The 17975-nt window shown below is 42.8% G+C and overlaps 1 protein-coding gene across 1 annotated transcript in view; it reads left to right on the top strand.

Annotated features, from left to right (window-relative positions):
- The window catches only part of DOCK5 (dedicator of cytokinesis 5), a 262201-nt gene that overhangs the window by 135436 nt on the left and 108790 nt on the right, over positions 1 to 17975 (top strand). Inside the window, exons 9-12 of the mRNA XM_060178855.1 lie at positions 3333 to 3414; positions 9032 to 9161; positions 14661 to 14733; positions 16321 to 16463. Coding sequence (XP_060034838.1) covers positions 3333 to 3414; positions 9032 to 9161; positions 14661 to 14733; positions 16321 to 16463 — 428 coding nt within the window. The remainder of the gene's footprint in view (positions 1 to 3332; positions 3415 to 9031; positions 9162 to 14660; positions 14734 to 16320; positions 16464 to 17975) is intronic.

Here is a 17975-nt window from a genome sequence, read left to right as displayed (position 1 = left end):
AAGGAGCTCTTTACTAGGTGTGAGAACGGGTGATAGAGAAGAAGGGAAATATTTCTAGGCAGTAGAGCTCTAGGCATATACAGTTTATCAGAACATAGAGATTGGAGTAAAGGGGGCTGGATGGTGGTGGCACACCTGTTAGAGCAGCACACACATTGCAGTGCACGAGGACCCAGGTTCAAGCCTCCAATCTCCACTTGCACAGAAAGAAGCTCCACAAGTGATGAAGTAGGGTTACAGGTGTCTCTCTTTTTTCCTTTTCAGTGTCTCTCTGTCTCTAACAAAATAAATAAAATATTTTTTAAAAAATGATAAGAGGGAGTCAGGCAGTAGTGCAGCAGGTTAAGTGCACTTGACGCAAAGCACAAGGACCGGCATAGAGATCCCAGTTCGAGCCCCCGGCTCCCCACTGCAGAGGAGTCGATTCACAAGTGGGGAAGCAGGTCTGCAGGTGTCTATCTTTCTCTCCCCCTCTCTGTCTTCCCCTCTTCTCTCCATTTCTCTCGGTCCTATCCAACAACGACGACATCAATAACTACAACAATAAAGCCACAAGGGCAAGAAGAGAGAATAAATAAATAAATAAAACATTAAAGAAGAAAGATAAGAGCAAAGAAGTCAACAGACTGTGTGCCAGTGGTGAGGGAAGGATGAATCAGAGGAGCACAGAGGATTTCAGGGCACAGGAAGTGCCCTGTATGATACTGTAATGGGGGATCCATGCCATTCCCTGCTTGTCTAAAACCACAGACTGTGTAACACCAAGAATGAGCACTAATGACAGCTGTGGAGTTGGGTGGTGATGGTGAGTCAGCATAGGATCATTATTTTCACAGAAGGGCCACTCTGCTTTAGGACTCTGACAGTGGGAGAGGCTGTGCTCATGCAACGTAGACAGTATGGGGGAAATTCTGCTTTATCATTATTTTGAGTAGAGAAATCAAGAGGGAAGGGGGAGACAGAGAGGGAGAGAGAAGGAGATACCTGCAGACCTGCTTCACTGCTCATGAAGCTTACCCCGTTCCCCCCCCCCCCCCAAGGTGGGGACTGCAGGCTTCAGCCCCAGTGTTGTATACCATGATGTGCACGCTTTACCAAGTATGCCACTGCCTGGCTCCAGGAAACTCTACTTTTTATTTAAGTTTGTTGTCAACCTGGAACAGCTCAAAAAAAAAGAAAACAACTGAAGTCTATAAAGAGTAAAGGAAGTAGTAATGTAGTAATGGGCTTTATTCAGTCCTACCTAACTAAAAAAAAAAAAAAGTAATAAGTGAAAGGGTAGGGCTGGGCACTGCTGCACCTGCTATATTTAGACATATTTCCATGTTCAAGGACCTGGGTTCAAGTGCTCAGTCCCCCCCTACAAAGGGGAAGTTTCATGATTTTGAAGCAGTGTTGCAGGTATCTTTTTTCCCTTCTGTTTTCCCCCTCTTTACCTTTTTATTTCTCTCTGTGTCTATCTCTTCTAGAAAAGAAAAGGGGAGGCCTGCGTAGAGCTGTAGAGACATTGTGAAGGGACTGAGCCTCAGAAATAATCCCAGTGATAAAAAAAGGGGGAGACTAGAACATTGATTTGTAAAAGGTGGATAAAAATAAGTACTGACAAATCGTTTCTTTGGGGGGCTGGATGGTGGTGGTGCACCAGGTTGATCGCACATGTTACCATGTACAAGGACCTAGGTTCAACACCCTAGTCCCCACTTTCAGGGTGGGGTGGGGAGGAGCTTCACAAGCAGTGAAAAAAAAAATGGCTTCTTTATAAAATTGAATTTTCATTTGAACACAATGATGTGGATTCCAGGGGATGGATTTAGAACAGTTGTTATAAAGTTATGTTCCTGGTTCAGCAAAGCTAACACTGGTGCAAAAGATCTTAGGTGAGGGGGTCGGGTGGTAGTGCAGCGGGTTCAGCGTACGTAGCACAAAGCGCAAGGACTGGCATAAGGATCCCAGTTCGAGCTCCCGGCTCCCCACCTGCAGGGTTCATAGGCAGTGAAGCAGGTCTGCAGGTGTCTGTCTTTCTCTCCCCCTCTCTGTCTTCCCCTCCTCTCTCGATTTCTCTCTTTCCTATCCAACAACGAAGGACATCAACAATAACAATATTAACCACAACAAGGCTACAACAAGGGCAACAAAGGGGGAGGGGAAGTGGCCTCCTGGAGCAGTGGATTCATGGTGCAGGCACTGAGCCCCAGCAATTACCCTGGAGGCAAAAAAAAAAAAAAGATCTTAGGTGAAAGAAAAATCCCAGGCAGAATCTGGTGGGACCTGCCTTGTCTGCGCTGTCCTGTGTCTTGTGCTTATAGTGTTCTCAGGGCTCTAGAGCGGTGCGCTTGGTGATGTTGGACTGAAGGCACGTCACCGTAAAGGCAGGAGGTGAGAGTGCTCCTCTGTATGCTCGGTTTGCCCTTGCATGATGAAGTCAACTGAGCTTGTCGGGGCTTCTTTTTGACTGTTTTCAGTCTACACTGAGGGCAGCGCCCTCCCCACTTAATAATTTTTTGCTTCCTTGAGATATATCCCCAAGAATGAAGTTGCCTGGTAACAGGGTAGGTCCATTTCTAGTTTTCTGAAAGCTCTCCAGATGTGTTTCCACAGGGCTTGGACCAAGTTATATCCCCACGTGTGTAACGTGGCACCTCATTGTTGTCTTTATTTGCCGTGCTATGGTAATCAGTGACCAAGCATTTTTTTATGTGTTGACTCTCCAGACCTCTTCTTTGGTGAAAATGCTGTCCATTTCCTCTCCCAATTTTCTAATGGGCTTGTTTGGCTTTTTCTTGTTGAGTTCTCTGTATATTTTGGTTATTGGTCCTTTGATATATGTAGATAGTAGCAGAATTTGTAATAGCCCCAACCTGGAAGCAACCCAGTTGACCAACAACTAATGAGTGGCTGAGCAAGTTGTGGTCTATATACACAATGAAATTACCACTCAGCTATTAAAAATGATGAAGTCACCTTCACCTCATCTTGAATGAAGGAACCATGTTAAAGTGAGATATGATAATATCTCAGAAGGACAAATAGTGGATAATCTCATTCATTTGGTGCAACATAAGAACTAGAACAGAGAGGGTAAACAACCAACTGAAACTTGGATCAGTTCAGGTATATTGTATCATTGCAAAGGACTCTGGGGGAGAAGGACGTGGTCCTGGGGCATAATGGTAGAAAAGGACGTAAGTTGGGGGTGAGAGTGTTCTGTAGACACCTAGCACAGGAAGGTGAGAGATATAACCATGTGTCAACTACTGTACTGTCATCTGTTAATTTCCCAATAAAGAAAAAAATCAAGAATCATACTTTTTTTTTTTTTTCTCCTTTTCCAGTGAGAACTATCTTATTCGTTGGGGCAGTAACGGCATGCCGAAGGAGATAGAGAAGCTCAATAACCTTCAAGCAGTCTTTAGTGTAAGTGCTGCCTTATGTTTAATCATTGTCTTCCTTTGATATTAGTAGGTGGACAAGTATGAGGGGAAAGTCTAAAAAATAAAAGAAAGAAACCATCATGGTCTCGCTAGCAGAGTAAACTATTCTTTTTTTTTTCCCCAGTGTTTTTTGTTGTTATTATTATTGTTGTTATTGATGTCATTGTTGTCAGATAGGACAGAGAGAAATGGAGAGAGGAGGGGAAGACAGAGAGGAGGAGAGAAAGATAGACACCTGCAGTCCTGCTTCACCGCCTGTGAAGCGACTCCCCTGCAGGTGGAGAGCTGGGGGCTCGAACCGGGATCCTTATGCCAGTCCTTGCACTTTGCACCGCCTGCGCTTAACCCTCTGCGCTTCCGCCCGACTTCCTAAACTATTCTTTTATTTAACAGATATAACTTCCTTTAGCAGATGCTAGGCACTGACATATCAGGAAAAAAAAAATCCTGTTCTTAATGCATTTTAGTGCTAATGAGACATATAGAACTAATCAAATGAATGGACAGACTATATAAAATATTAGCAGTTGCAAGTGCTTTGAAGGGAATCTGGAGCTCATGGCTACAGGAGAGTTGCCCCTGGAAGTGGGTGCATCAAGCAGGCGTTTGAGTAAGAACATGGGGTAGGACCAGTGAAGTAGCTCCCGTGGATAATGAATGCATTGCCTTGCCAGGCCCCTGCTGCATTGAAGAACAGGACACTCTGGTACTGTGGTCTCACCTCTCTCTCCCCCCCCCCTCCTTGAGGGAGTGAACTTTGCTGAGGAAGGACTCTCTCTCCCCCTCTCCATGAGGGAGTAAACTTTGCAGAGGAAGGGGAGGAGCATTACAGACTAGGTTACAACTGAAATTTAGACACTTTGTGTATATTTAATTGACTCATGCCTCACCTCCTCTTGCCCAAAGTAGGTGGAATACTATTGTATATGGATGGGGAGACAGGAAATGTTTTGGCCTGAGGGGAGCATGTGGCTGGCACAAGAACTCCCCATGATCACCCTCCCCTCCCCTCAGGCTTGAGCTTCCTTAGGTCTCGCTCAATGACTTATGACATCACAGTGCTTGATGATCAGTGATGTTCCTGATTCCTGACTACTGACCTGAGGAACCTGTGTGGGCTGGTTTCTCCACTCCCACTAGTCTTGAGACCCTTCCTCTTCTCCCTTCATTCCTTAAGCCCACACCTACTTCTCCTCCTTTCTCTCACCACTTTTATGGCAAGGAAAAGGGAGTCTTAAGTGAACGTGCCAGAAGAGGTGATAGGGACCCAGTGCACGATGGCAGAGGAAGATTTCAGCTGGTGGTGGGAGTGATGTGCAGACACCCGTCACAGGGAGATTAGCAATTGTACTCACGTGACCGCAACTGTCTTATAAAATCGTCATTCCCCAACAAAGTGATCTGGGAAAGGAAGATTAAAGGAAGTGATGGCAAAGAGCAGTGATCCCAATACATACTTGTTATTTATTCATTCATTCCACTAATATTCCAACCCAACACACCTGTGGTTTTATTACTACCCCTTCTCTGCCTCATCTGTGTCTGCATCACATCAGTAGCAAACTTAGACCAAAAGAAAACCCAAACCCAAAGCAAATAGAATACTTCCCCAAAGCTTCTTCCCAACACAGAGTACTTCCTCAATTTGTAGACATGGTTTTTTATTTTAAATTTTAATTTATAAAATAAAAATATCCACAAGACCATAGGATAAGAGGCGTACAATTCCACACAATTCCCACCACCAGAGTTCTGCATCCCATCCCCTCCCTTGAAAGGTTTGCTATTCTTTACCCCTCTGGGAGTATGGACCCAGGATCATCATGGGATGGGAGAAGGTGCAAGGTCTGGCTTTTGTAGTTGCTTCTCCACTGGATATGGGTGTTGACAAATCGATCCATACTGTCAGCCTGTCTCTCTTTCCCTAGTGGGTCAGGGTTCTGGAGAGGTCTGGTTCTAGGACACATTGGTGAGTTTATCTGCCTATGGAAGTCAGGTTGGCATCATGGTAGCATCTGCAGTTTGGTGGCTGAGAAAGCATTAAGATATAAAGCAGAACAAATTATTTAGTAGTCTGGATCCTAAAGGCAAGGATATAGCAGATAAGATTTAGGGTCTCTATTTTGGAAAAAGCTAGTATGTCTATTTTAGGTATCTTCCAAGGGGCCCATGACTTTACTAATTTTTGCCTGTGTCTGACAGCTAACATGCAGATGGACCAAAGGTATTTTCTGGGGAGATGATATCAAAGTTGGAAATAGGACTGGAAAGCTATATCAGGGCAGAGAGTAGCTCCCAAATATGGGAAAAGTATAGAAATATTGTTAACTATAAACCCCATCAATTTGATCTGATATTCAGTGCAGGAGCCTGTGTAACCACTGCATCCCTATAGGTCTGAGCTTGCGTTCTGTGGTCATGGCTAGGAACATTCTAGGCTGCACTCATTGCAGGACCCATCTTCCTCGAGAGATAGGGTATGGTGACCCAACCTCCCTTCAGAGAATGGACCAGTCCCTACCATTGCTGATCCACACTGAGGGCAAGGTCCTATAGAGGTTTTTTTGTTTTTCCCTAAAATCAAAAGGAATTTATTAATGTGTAGATTAAGAACATATTTTAAAAGGTATTGTTGAATCTTTATTCCATCTTTGAGTTAATGATTATTTCAGAATATCTAGAATTAAACCCCCCAACCATTAGGATCTTTTTGACTGTAATTTTCGAGGTTTCCTTTGTCTCTTAAATAAAATGTAGTGACCATTTCCTTAGTCATTAAACATATGATGAAAATTTCATTTCATTAATGAAAACTTGTATATTATTGAATAATATCATCATATCACAATGTTGCTAACCATTTGGTGTCTTTTACTATTAACTTTAAAAAAAAAACAAAAAAAACCTGGGAGCTGGGCGGTAGCACAGCGGGTTAAGTGCAGGTTGTACCCAGCGCAAGGACCTGAGTAAGGATCCCAGTTCGAGCCCCCAGCTCCCCACCTGCAGGGGAGTCGCTTCACAAGCGGTGAAGCAGGTCTGCAGGTGTCTGTCTTTCTCTCCCCCTCTCTGTCTTCCCCTCCTCTCTCCATTTCTCTCTGTCCTGCCCAACAATGGCGACAATAAGAACTACAACGATGAAAACAATAAAGGCAACAAAAGGGAATAAATAAATATAAAAAAAATTTTTTAAAAAACCTTTCTATGAACCTTTTAAAACTCTTACAAAACCTAGGGCAGAAAATCAGGTTTTTTTTTAATATCATGGCTTTTTTATAATTTATTTTTATAAGCTTTATTTTTATTTGACAGGACAGAGAGAAATTTAGATGGAAGAGGGAGACAGGGAGGGAGAGAGACAGAAAAATCTACAGACCTACTTCATCATTTATGAAACTTTCCCCCCTCCAAGCAGCCACTCTGGGGTTTGAACCCAGGTCTTTGTGCTTTGTAATGTGTGCACTTAACTACCCTCACCACCAACCTGCCCCAAAAGTCACACATTTTATTTTCACTGGTGTATAGCCCTATCTTGGAAACCTGAATTAACTAAATTACAGGAGATAGGTTTGAAATAATTACATAAAACATTGCTTTAGTTTCAGTAAAGAGGCCTCGGGTAGTGTTTCATGAAAACAATTGCGATATAATTAGATTATTTCTGGTGTGAAAGTGAAATGAGATGTGTGAGTTTATTAAGGTGTTTGCTTACTTATCAGTAAGAATACAAAGAGGAGGCTGCCAAGAAGATAGAGGACCTGGGAGGTCGCCCACTTTGCATCCATGCTCTACTGTGTCTCTTTAAAAAAAAAAAAAGAGGAGGAAAGAAAGCCAAATACAGTGAAGTGGGGCGTCTAAGCCATAAAAAGCCTGATGCATATTGTCTACACATCTCTCATGAGTCAGTGTACTCCCAGGAAATCTCACTGGAGACGTCTCCTAAAAACAGATGCATAATTACAGGAAGCATTACATGTACATTTCTGTGTGTCAGTTGCCGCTCCGGATTATTTGGAAGATGAAATGAAATTCCACTGGATGAATGTGTGTGGATGGATGCCCAGTTAATGTCAGGGGCATGCAAGTTTTAGTTTCATTTGACACTTGAAGGCATCCTGCCCTCAGACTTGTCTTCACAGGAACTAAAGTAGCAACGACAGGTGTCTCTATTCTTTTTTATTTTTTTATTTATAAAAAGGAAACATTGACTAAACCATAGGATAAAAGGGGTACAACTCCACACAGTTCCCGCCTCCAGAACTCTGTATCCCATCCCCTCCCCTGATAACTTTCCTATTCTTTATCCCTCTGGGAGTATGGACCCAAGGTCATTGTGGGATGCAGAAGGTTGAAAGCCTGGCTTCTGTAATTGCTTCCCTGCTGAACGTGGGGGTTGACAGGTTGATCCATACTCCCAGCCCACCTCTCTCTTTCCCTAGTGGGGAAGGGCTCTGGGGAAGTGGAGCTCCAGGACACATTGGTGAAGTCATCTGTCCAGGGATGTCTGGCCGGCATCATCCTGGCATCTGGAACCTGGTGGCTGAAAAGAGTTAACATACAAAGCCAAACAAATTGTTGACCAGTCATGGACCTAAGGGCTGGAATAGTGCAGATGAAGAGTTGGGGGGTAGGTGTCTCGATTCTTAAATATCCTGCTTAAATTGACAGAGACTTCAGATTGATGTGGTCTGATTTATCAAGTTGAATTAATAACTGAGGGGTAAAAAGAGATCCTGGGACTTTATTGTTGCAAAGCCATTTCTGTGCAATGTCATATTTATGTGCTGGATGGATATGAGGAAGGAAGGGTGTTGTTTCTAGTCTTTTTGTTTTGTTTCTAGTCTTTTGGCATTCGGATGTAGGTTTTCTTTTTAATTTAATTTTATTTATTTAAATTTTTATTTATAAAAAGGAAACACTAACTAAACCATAGGATACAAGGGGTACATGGGGCAGTCAGGCAGTAACACAGCGGGTTAAGTGCATGTGGTGCAAAGCGCAAGGACCAGCAGAAGGATCCTGGCTTGAGCCCCCGGCTCCTCACCTTCAGGCAGGTCGCTTCACAGGTGGTGAAGCAAGTCTGCGGGTATCTTTTTCTCTCCCTCTCTGTCTTCTCCTCTTCTCTCCATTTCTCTCTATCTTATCTAACAAGGACGACATTGATAACAACAACAATAATAACTACAACAATAAAATAAAAGAACAACTAAAGGGAAAATAAATATTAAAAAAGATATATTTAAAAGGGGTACATGGATGTAGGTTTTCAGTGGTGTTTTAGTGTCGGATGAAAGGGAAAGAGAGGGAGTCCGGTGGTAGCGCAGTGGGTTAAGCGCAGCTGGCATGAATCACAAGGACCTGCGTAAGGATCCCTGTTCGAGCCCCGGCTCCCCACCTTCAGGGGAGCTGCTTTACAGGTGATGAAGCAGGTGTCTCTCTTTCTCTCCCCCTCTCTGCCTTCCCCTCCTCTCTCCATTTCTCTCTGTCCTATCCAACAATAAGGGCAACAAAAGGGAATAAATAAATAATTTTTTTAAAAAAGAAGCAGGTGACAGGGTGACCCAGCTTGACCTCCTTTTGTGTGCGCACTGCCTGCCCTGTAGGATCTCAGCAGCACGGACCTCATCCGGCCCCGTATCAGCCTGGTGTGCCAGATCGTGCGCGTGGGCCACATGGAGCTGAAGGAGGGCAAGAAGCACACCTGTGGACTCCGAAGACCATTTGGAGTAGCAGGTACAGGAGGACCAAGAAACAAATATAAAAGTAGTTGTGCTTCAGAAAGTGCGGCAGGCCCTCAGAAATTTAAAAAAAAAAAAAAAAAATGGAGCATATGTTCCAGCCGTCCCCCTCTGGGGCCGGTGTGTGTGTGTGCATACAAGAGAACTGAAAGTAGGGTCTCAACATATATGCACACCCAGGATCATGGAAGCTTTATTCACCGCAGCCTGAACACAGAAGCCAGCTAGATGCCCACTGACAGAGAAATGGACTAACAGTGTGTATCATATGGCCAGACAATGGAATACTATTTTGCCTTAAAACAGAAGGATAGTCTGAGACATGCTAAACATGATTGAACCCCAAAGACAATAGGTTAAGTGAAATGTCAGCCACCAGAAGATAAATTCTGTATGACCCCACTGATGAGAGGTAGCTAGTAGCTTGGTCTGATTTAGAGGCAGAAAGTTCAGTGGTTAGTTTGAGGGTCTGGTCATATGCTAGGGAGTGAGGAGTTAGTATTTGATGGGTATAGTCTCTACTGGGCAAGATGGTAAGCATTCAAGGTGGTGGGGGTGGCTGCAAGATAAAATGGACGTTCTTAATGGCAGTCAACTACGGACTTATGGCGTGGTTAAAATAGTACATTGTGTGGTCCAGGAGGTGGTGCAGTGATAAAGCTTTGGACTCTCAAGCATGAGGTCCCAAGTTCGATCCCCAGCAGCACATGTGCCAGAGTGATGTCTGGTTCTTTCTCTCTCCTCCTGTCTTTCTCATAAATAAGTAAAATCTTTTAAAAAAATTTTTAAAAAAATAGTACATTGTAATTGTGTTTTTTTTTAAAACTATTTATTTATTTTAACAGAGCGCTATTCAGCTCTGGCTTATGGTGGTGCAGGGGATTGAACCTGGAACTGTAGAACCTCAAGCATGAGAGTCTCTTTGCATAACCATTATGCTATCAACCCCTGCCCCATTATGTTTGTCTTATCTTAAAGATAGAAAAGGAATGAGGGGAGGAAGAAGACAGAGACAGTGCGGGTGACCTTCACTTGAGTTCCTTGTCTTCACTTCACTTAGACCTCTCAGGCTTTGTTTTCTTCTGTGCCCAGTGTAATCTTATACAACTCTGGGCTCCAGTGAAGCCTCAGATATGACCACATATTGACTTCAATGGAATAAAATTCTCATGGAACATAGTTTACCTAGCTAGGAGATTTACTCTTTAAGGTCAACATAGTGTTTATAATCACTTTCAAAGGAAGTCCTTGACTAAGTCAAATTCTACAACCTTACAAAAGCTTTTACATGTTTCGTGGTAGTTTCTTAAATTGATGAAAGACAGTCCTGGCCTTACATTGGCATTTTGCTCACTAAGAAGTTTTGGCCACTGCTTATAAAAGGTCTGAGTTCTATTTCCTGGAACAAATACTCAGAAACTCTTTTATTTTTATTTATTTATTTATTTTTACTTATTTATACAATAAAAAAATACCAGCAAGACCATAGGATAAGAGAGGTGCAATTCTACACAATTTCCACCGCCAGAGTTCCATATCCCATCACCTCCCTTGAAAACTTTTCTATTCTTTATCCCTCTGAGAGCATAGACCCAGGGTCATTATGGGATGCAGAAGGTGGAATGTCTGGTTTCTGTAATTACTTCCCTGCTGAACGTGGTCGTTGGCAGGTCAATTCATACTCCTAGCCTGTCCCTATCTTTCCTTAGTGGGGCGGGGCTCTGGAGAAACTATCTCACAAGGCTAACCTGGCAGGGTGTGTACATCAGGAAGTAACTTCCCTCTCTCCTGGGGCTGTTTATGGCACAGCCCTTCCACAGCTACAGATGAGCAGAGGGGCGGCACTGCTTCTGGATGGAGAATTAAATTGAAATCTCAGAAAAGTTGAGGCACCTAAGATCCAAGTCTATCTGAGTCACCTATCTGGTGGCCCATTCATAGTTTCTGAGAGATCTAAGACATATTCATTCAAAAGTGACCACTTTAAATTGGTCCATTCAGAATAAGCCATCAGATAGGGCAGCAGTTCACCCTGTTGAGGAATGCATAAGTTACCATACACAAGCACCCCAGGTTCAAGCCCCTGCTCCTTATCTGCAGTGGAGAAGCTTCACAAGTGGTGAAACTGGTCTGCAGGTATCTCTTTTTCTCTCTCTCTTTTTTTTTTTTTTTTTTTTTTTAGGAATTTATGTATTTATTCATGAGAATGATAGGAAGAGAGAGAGAGAGAGAACCAGACGTCACTCTGGTACATGTCCGGATTGAACTCTGGACCTCATGCTTGAGAGTCCAATGCTCTATCCACTGTACTACCTCCTGGACCACTTCTCTCTTTCCTTTCTGTCTCCTACTCTTCTCAATTTCTCTTTGTCTTATCTAATAAGGAAAAAAAAAGAAAAGAAAAGAAAAAGAAAAAGTGACCACCAGGAACAATTGACGCAGGCACCTAGCCCCAGAAATAATCCTAGTGGTAATAAAAAATAAATAAATAAATAAATAAATAAATGGAAAAAGCCAGAGATTCCAATTTCAAACAGGAGTCTTTTTTTTTTTTTTTATGTGTTTACACAGGACATTGTGTAGCAGTGCAGAGGAGGCTGATGTACTCTGAGCTCTGATGCTGAGTATTAGCAGGGATTAGGAGGAAATAGATGACGACCTTGACAAATGAACTGCTAATTCAGGGAAATCAAATATACATTTTGCATTATTTTTGATACAGTTTTGGCTACATTCTGTTTAGAGCTGACAGCAAGTTGATGTCATGCACCATAGCCCTTCCTACAGTTTCCTTCCATCAATTTTTCTTCCTTCCTACCTTCCTTCCTTCCTTCCTTCCTTTCTCTCTCTCTCTCTCTCTTTCCTTCTTTCTTTTTTTCTTTCTTTCTATTTTTATCAGTTTCTTTTCCCAGGCAGGTGTTGCACACTACTATGCCATTTGGCCTGTTTCTAGAAGGCAACTCTTTCCTTTATTTTGTGAGAATGGCCTTGTATCTCAGTGTTTCTTTTCATCTTCAAACATGTCTGAGGGAAAGGGATGCATAACATGTGTTTCATAACCGGATTCGAATTCATTTATCAAGAGGTTCCCTCTTGCCATGAACTCTGCCTAGTTGAAGCAGCTGTGAGATAACACTGATCATGCCGCCCACTGATTACCAGTCACTGATAGGTTCATATTCTGAAATTACTTACCTGTGCTGTGCTCAGTTTCCTCATTTTGTCTTTGTTTTTGTTTTGTTTTTCCACCAAGGTTATTGCTGGGACTCAGTCAGTGTCTGTAGCACTCTGCTATTTGTAGTGGCCCTGTTTATACTGTGTGTGATTAGTGAGCAACAGAGAGAGGAGAGACACTACAGCATGGCTCTACCACTCGTGCAGCTTCCCTATTGCATCTATTCCCATGTGGTGGCCCAGGGCTTGAACCCAGGTCTTTGTATATTGGTAAACTGTGTGCATTACCAAGTGAACCACCTGCCATCCCCTACTTTCCTTATTTCTCAAAGTAGGGCTAAGTGATAGTGACAAAAATTAATAAGATAACATACACTGGGAGTCAGGCAGTAGCGTAGTGGTTTAAGTGCACGTGGCGCAAAGCACAAGGACCGGCGTAGATCCCCGTTCGAGCCCCTGGCACCTTACATGCAGGGAAATCGCGCCACAAGCAGTGAAGCAGGTCTGCAGGTGTCTATCTTTCTTCACCCCCTCTGTCTTCCCCTCCTCTCTCCATTTCTCTCTGTCCTATCCAACAACGATGACATCAATAACTACAACAATAAAACAGCAAGGGCAACAAAAAGGAATAAATAAATAAATAAAAAGTATAATTAAAAAAAGATAATGTACGCTGTATGCTTAGAGCAGTGCTTTCTCCATTGCTTTTCTTTTGCATAGAGAAATAAGTCACTAGATTATCTTTTCTCTGAGCTTCTGTTATCCATGCTTCCTTTCATTCATGTGGAAACCAGGAGAGATTGTCAAATCAAAGTGACTGATAGCCACTTTCAGTCAGAGTTTTTCTCCCAGGTTTCTTTCATTTATTTATTTATTTTTATTATCTTTATTTACTGGATAGAGAGCATCAGAAATCAAGAGGGCAGGGGGAGATAGAGAGGGAGAGAAACACCTGTAGTCCTGCTTCACCACTCACAAAGCTTTCCCTCTGCAGAACTAGGGCCTTGAACTGGGGTCCTTGCGCATTGTAATATGTGCACTTAACCAGGTGCACCACCACCTGGCCCCCCTGGTTTCTTACCTTATTTTATTTTTTGTTTTCCTTTTTTAGATAAAGACAGAGATTCCACAGCACCGAAGCTTCCTTCAATGCTGTGAAGGCCAGGCTCAAACCTAGGTGGCATACATGACAAAGTAGTACACTATCCAAATGAGATACTTTGCTGGCTCTCTCTCAGATCTTTAATTTTTAAAAATTTTTTTAAATATTTATTTTATTTATTTATTCCCCTTTGTTGCCCTTGTTGTTTTATTGTTGTTGTCGTTGTTGGATAGGACAGAGGGAAATGGAGAGAGGAGAGGAAGACAGAGAGCAGGAGAGAAAGATAGACACCTGCAGACCTGCTTCACCGCCTGTGAAGCGACTCCCCTGCAGGTGGGGAGCCAGGGTTCGAACCGGGATCCTTATGCTGGTCCTTGTGCTTTGCGCCACCTGCGCTTAACCCGCTGTGCTACAGCCCGACTCCCTCTTTTTTTTTTTTTTTTTATTTCCCCTTATTGGAGGATTAATGTTTTATAGTCGACAGTGAATACAATAGTTTGTACATGCATAAACATTCTCAGTTTTCCACATAACAATTCAGCCCCCACTAAGTCCTCTGTCATCCTTTTCCAGGACCTGTACTCTCCCCCCACACCCATCCCTGAGTCTTTTACTTTGGTGCAATACACCAACTCCAATTCAGGTTCTACTTGTGTTTTCTCTTCTGATCTTGTTTTTTGACTTCTGCCTGAGAGTAAGATCATCCCATATTCATCCTTCTGCTTCTGACTTATTTCCCTTAATGTGATTTCTTCAAGCTCCATCCAAGATGGGCTGGAAATGGTGAAATCACTATTTTGAATACCTAAGTAGTATTCCATTGTGTATCTAGACCACAACTTGCTCAGCCACTCATCAGATCTTTAATTCTGTTAACACTTCTGCCAAACATAGGTGTTCTCTATATTTTTGAATGCAAACTCATTCAAAAAGTAATCCAGTTTCTCAAGAATTTAGCAGCTTGGTCTTGTTGAAGTTTTTAGGAGGATAGTCTTCAGGGATGATCTAAGACAACTCAAGCCCCTACATGAATTCTTCTGCTGGGCTGGGCTGGGCAGAATGGGAATCATCTTTGATAAAGGAATAAAAGAAGTGTCTATACTTGGTATCTTTCTTCCTCGGCTGTTCTGTGCTTGATGATATTGTAGTTTCTATAGTAACTTATCTCAATCCCAAAAGCAATTAGTTTCTTTAACTAAGCTAATGTTTTTTTCCTAGTGATGGATATTACTGATATCGTACATGGGAAGGTGGATGATGAAGAAAAGCAGTATTTTATTCCTTTTCAGCAGTAAGTACTTTGGCACTTATCCCAGCCGACTTGAGACTGGATTAGCCCTTTCTTTGAATGGTGTGTTCACACAGAACCAGGTGCTAGGGGAACTATTTAAGTATCAGCATTGCCAAGTACATCTGGCATTTATCCTGTGCAGTAGGTGTTATGGCACACAGGACCATACATGGCACTCACCTGGTGTCCTCTGAGAGAGCAAGATGTGACCCAGACAGTCTGGAGTCTGTCCCCAAGCGGGTTTCCAACTCATGCCAATGCTCAAAGTCTGAGGACTGCCCTTTGAGTGGCAAGGGGTGGGATGCAAGAGTGAAGGAGTGACTGATCAATGGCTCCCTGTGAGTGGACGGGAAGGAATCTCACTCCCCACACCATAGGAGAAGTGTTTGTGTGAGCACCACACTGACTCTAGTGGCCATGCTTTATCTACCCCAGCACAGATGGGAGCCCCCATGAGGCTGGGACCCTGCTCTTGACCTAGTCTCCACGGGCAGATGGAACAGGGTGGGATTCTCTCACCAATAGCAGATCCCACATGCAAGCTGAGAATTCCAGAAACCAAGTTATGATATTTGATTGTTTAAGCTGATTTTAGAAATATTGTTATTTAAAGTAATGGTAGCGTAGCTACCGCCCGACACCGCCCCCCCTGTGCTATTCTTAAAAGCCCCTATATGTAATCCTGCATATCATTTGTAGGTGTTATGTACATACAAATGTATACATAGTAGGATTGACATTCTGGTTGTCAGAGTTATTTATTATGTTCCATATATATTTATACATAAAATATTTAACTGTATAAGTACGTATAAAATAGGAGCAGCATTTATGAAAATCACCTCAAGCGTGCAATTTTATGTTTGTTTATCCTAGAGGTGGCCTTTTTCCTTTGGTTATGTTTAGTTACACATTGGAGTAGGTTCCCTCTGTTGTCCAAATGTTACAGAGCCACATCCTCAGAGAGAGCTGGCTTACACAGTGGGCCAGAGAAACAAAACCCCAGCAGCAAAGACTGGAGTCTATTGTACTAGACCAGGCTGATACGCAGCTGCTGATAGCGCTTGTACAATGAACAGAACTGGGACTGTGTTTAGTCTCTGGTCATCCTCTGTGAGCCACAGCCTGGAGCTTGTTTGCTTGTCCTGATGACATTACAATCCTCAGAGTAGTTCATCATCTCATGGGGGACTAAGAACATCCTCCAAATATTGCTGTAGACTTACCGCTCTTAAACACAGGGTGTTGATAATAGATGTTTTCAAGGTCTGAGTTCCAAACTTCTCCAATCTCTCTTTATTTCCTTTAAGGCAGCCTTTCCCACCTTGTAAAGAGTGTCAAGCATGACCTCTGATTGCAGTGGTTAACATTTGGCCACTAATTTTGGTTGTCCTTGTGTTTTCCCCCTTTTTTTCTTACAGTCAATTATGTCTAAGATAGATATCTAACAGAGGACAAAGTCCTCTACCTAGATGTGTTTGCTATTTATATTTCCAGATTTTGCCCAGAAGGCTCACCAATAGCTCTTCTTATTGCTATAGACCACTCCTCTTCTTTCCATACCACTTATCACTTTTGTCCTTTCAGAATTGCAATGGAAACTTATATCCGGCAGAGGCAGTTAATCATGTCACCACTGATAACATCCCATGTGATTGGAGAAAATGAGCCACTCACTTCAGTCTTGAATAAAGTGATTGCAGCAAAGGAAGTGAATCACAAAGGACAAGGTACACAGCCCCGTGTATTCGACAGGGAGGGGATGTTGGTGAGGATGACGTTCAGAAGTGAGTGCTTAGACTATGGCCATTTCATAATCTTTCTTCCTTTCTTCTGGGCTGGGGAAATAGTATAGTGCTTATGCAAAAAAACTTCCATGCCTGAGACTCCTAGGTCCCATCAGTCCCCAACACCAACATAAGTCACAGCCAAGCAGTATTTTGTTTAAAAAAAAAAAAAAAAAGGGAGGGGGAGGGCATACCGGATAAAAGGCACATAGTATGAAGCACAAGGATCCTGGTTCAAGCCCTCAGTTTCCCACCTGCAAGGGGGTCGCTTCACAAGCAGTAAAGCAAGTCTGCAAGTGTCCTATCTTTCTCTCTCCCTCTCTATCTTCTCCCCTCTCAATCTCTATCTTCTTCCCTCTCAATTTCTCTCTGTCTTATCCAAAAAAGTGGCCTCTAGGAGCAGTGAGTTCATCGTGTTGGCTGAGCCCCAGTGATAACCCTGGAGGCAAAAAAAAAAAAAAAAAGCTTCTTGCTTCTTTGTTTCTCTCTTTTTCTCTCTCCCTTCCTCCCTTCCTTCCTTCCTTCTTTTTCTTTCACCACCAGGGTTATCGCTGGGACTTGATGCCTGCATGACCACTCCACTGCTCCTGGCAGCCTTGTTTTCCCCTTTTATTCGTAAAGCAGAGAGAAATTGAGAAGGAAAGGTGGAGAAAGAATGAGAGAGACACCTGCAGCATGAAGCTCATGAAGCTTTTTTCTGCAGGTGGGGACTAGGGGCTTGAACCCTAGTCCTTGTGCATGATAGCGTGTACTCTGTCAGGTACACCACTTAGCTCCTCTTAGTCCTTCTCTAATAGGAAACAGGCCTTGGTGTTGGGTTCTGCCCACCTCAGTTTCTTACTCCAGGCTTTGAACATTGAAGAGTTCTGAGAATGCACCCAACACTGAATTGGGCTGCAGCTGTGTTTTCTAAATTCCACGAAACAAATTTTTATTCATGTGTCTTTTCTTCATTTTTGTTTATCCTACAATTCCCATGCCCAGCACCGCCCCCCTCCATGGATGCATAACATTTTGTTGCTTGGGTTTCAAGACATGAAATCCCCTAGTTAAACTTACGTCCCCTAGTTAAACTTACGTATACTCTAATATGTTACCATTATAAGATTTTTTTTCACTATTAGACATTTAAATAATTTTTCTACTACTGCTTTTATGCATGGAACTTTCTTCCTGTTTACCTGTTTAGAAGAATTTCCCTAAGAAATTTCCTCAAAGTAGAATTTGTAGGAACAACCGAGTCATCTTCCCATTAAATCTCTGCTAATGGACATTACTGTCATGCCTGACATTTAAAAATCTTTACCTGAAAAATGAGTAGGCTTTAAAGTTGTCTTGCATTTAAAAATGCTACTTGAAGGGGCTGGCAGTTGCTCACCTGCCTGAGAGCATGTTACAATGCACAAGGGCCCAGCTTCAAGCCCCTATTCCCCACCTGCAGGGGTAAAGCTTTGC

Source organism: Erinaceus europaeus, chromosome 19, assembly GCF_950295315.1.
Source record: "Erinaceus europaeus chromosome 19, mEriEur2.1, whole genome shotgun sequence".
Taxonomy (NCBI): domain Eukaryota; kingdom Metazoa; phylum Chordata; class Mammalia; order Eulipotyphla; family Erinaceidae; genus Erinaceus; species Erinaceus europaeus.
The sequence above is the reverse complement of the archived record's forward strand: the minus strand, read 5'-3'. Positions and strand labels throughout refer to the sequence as shown.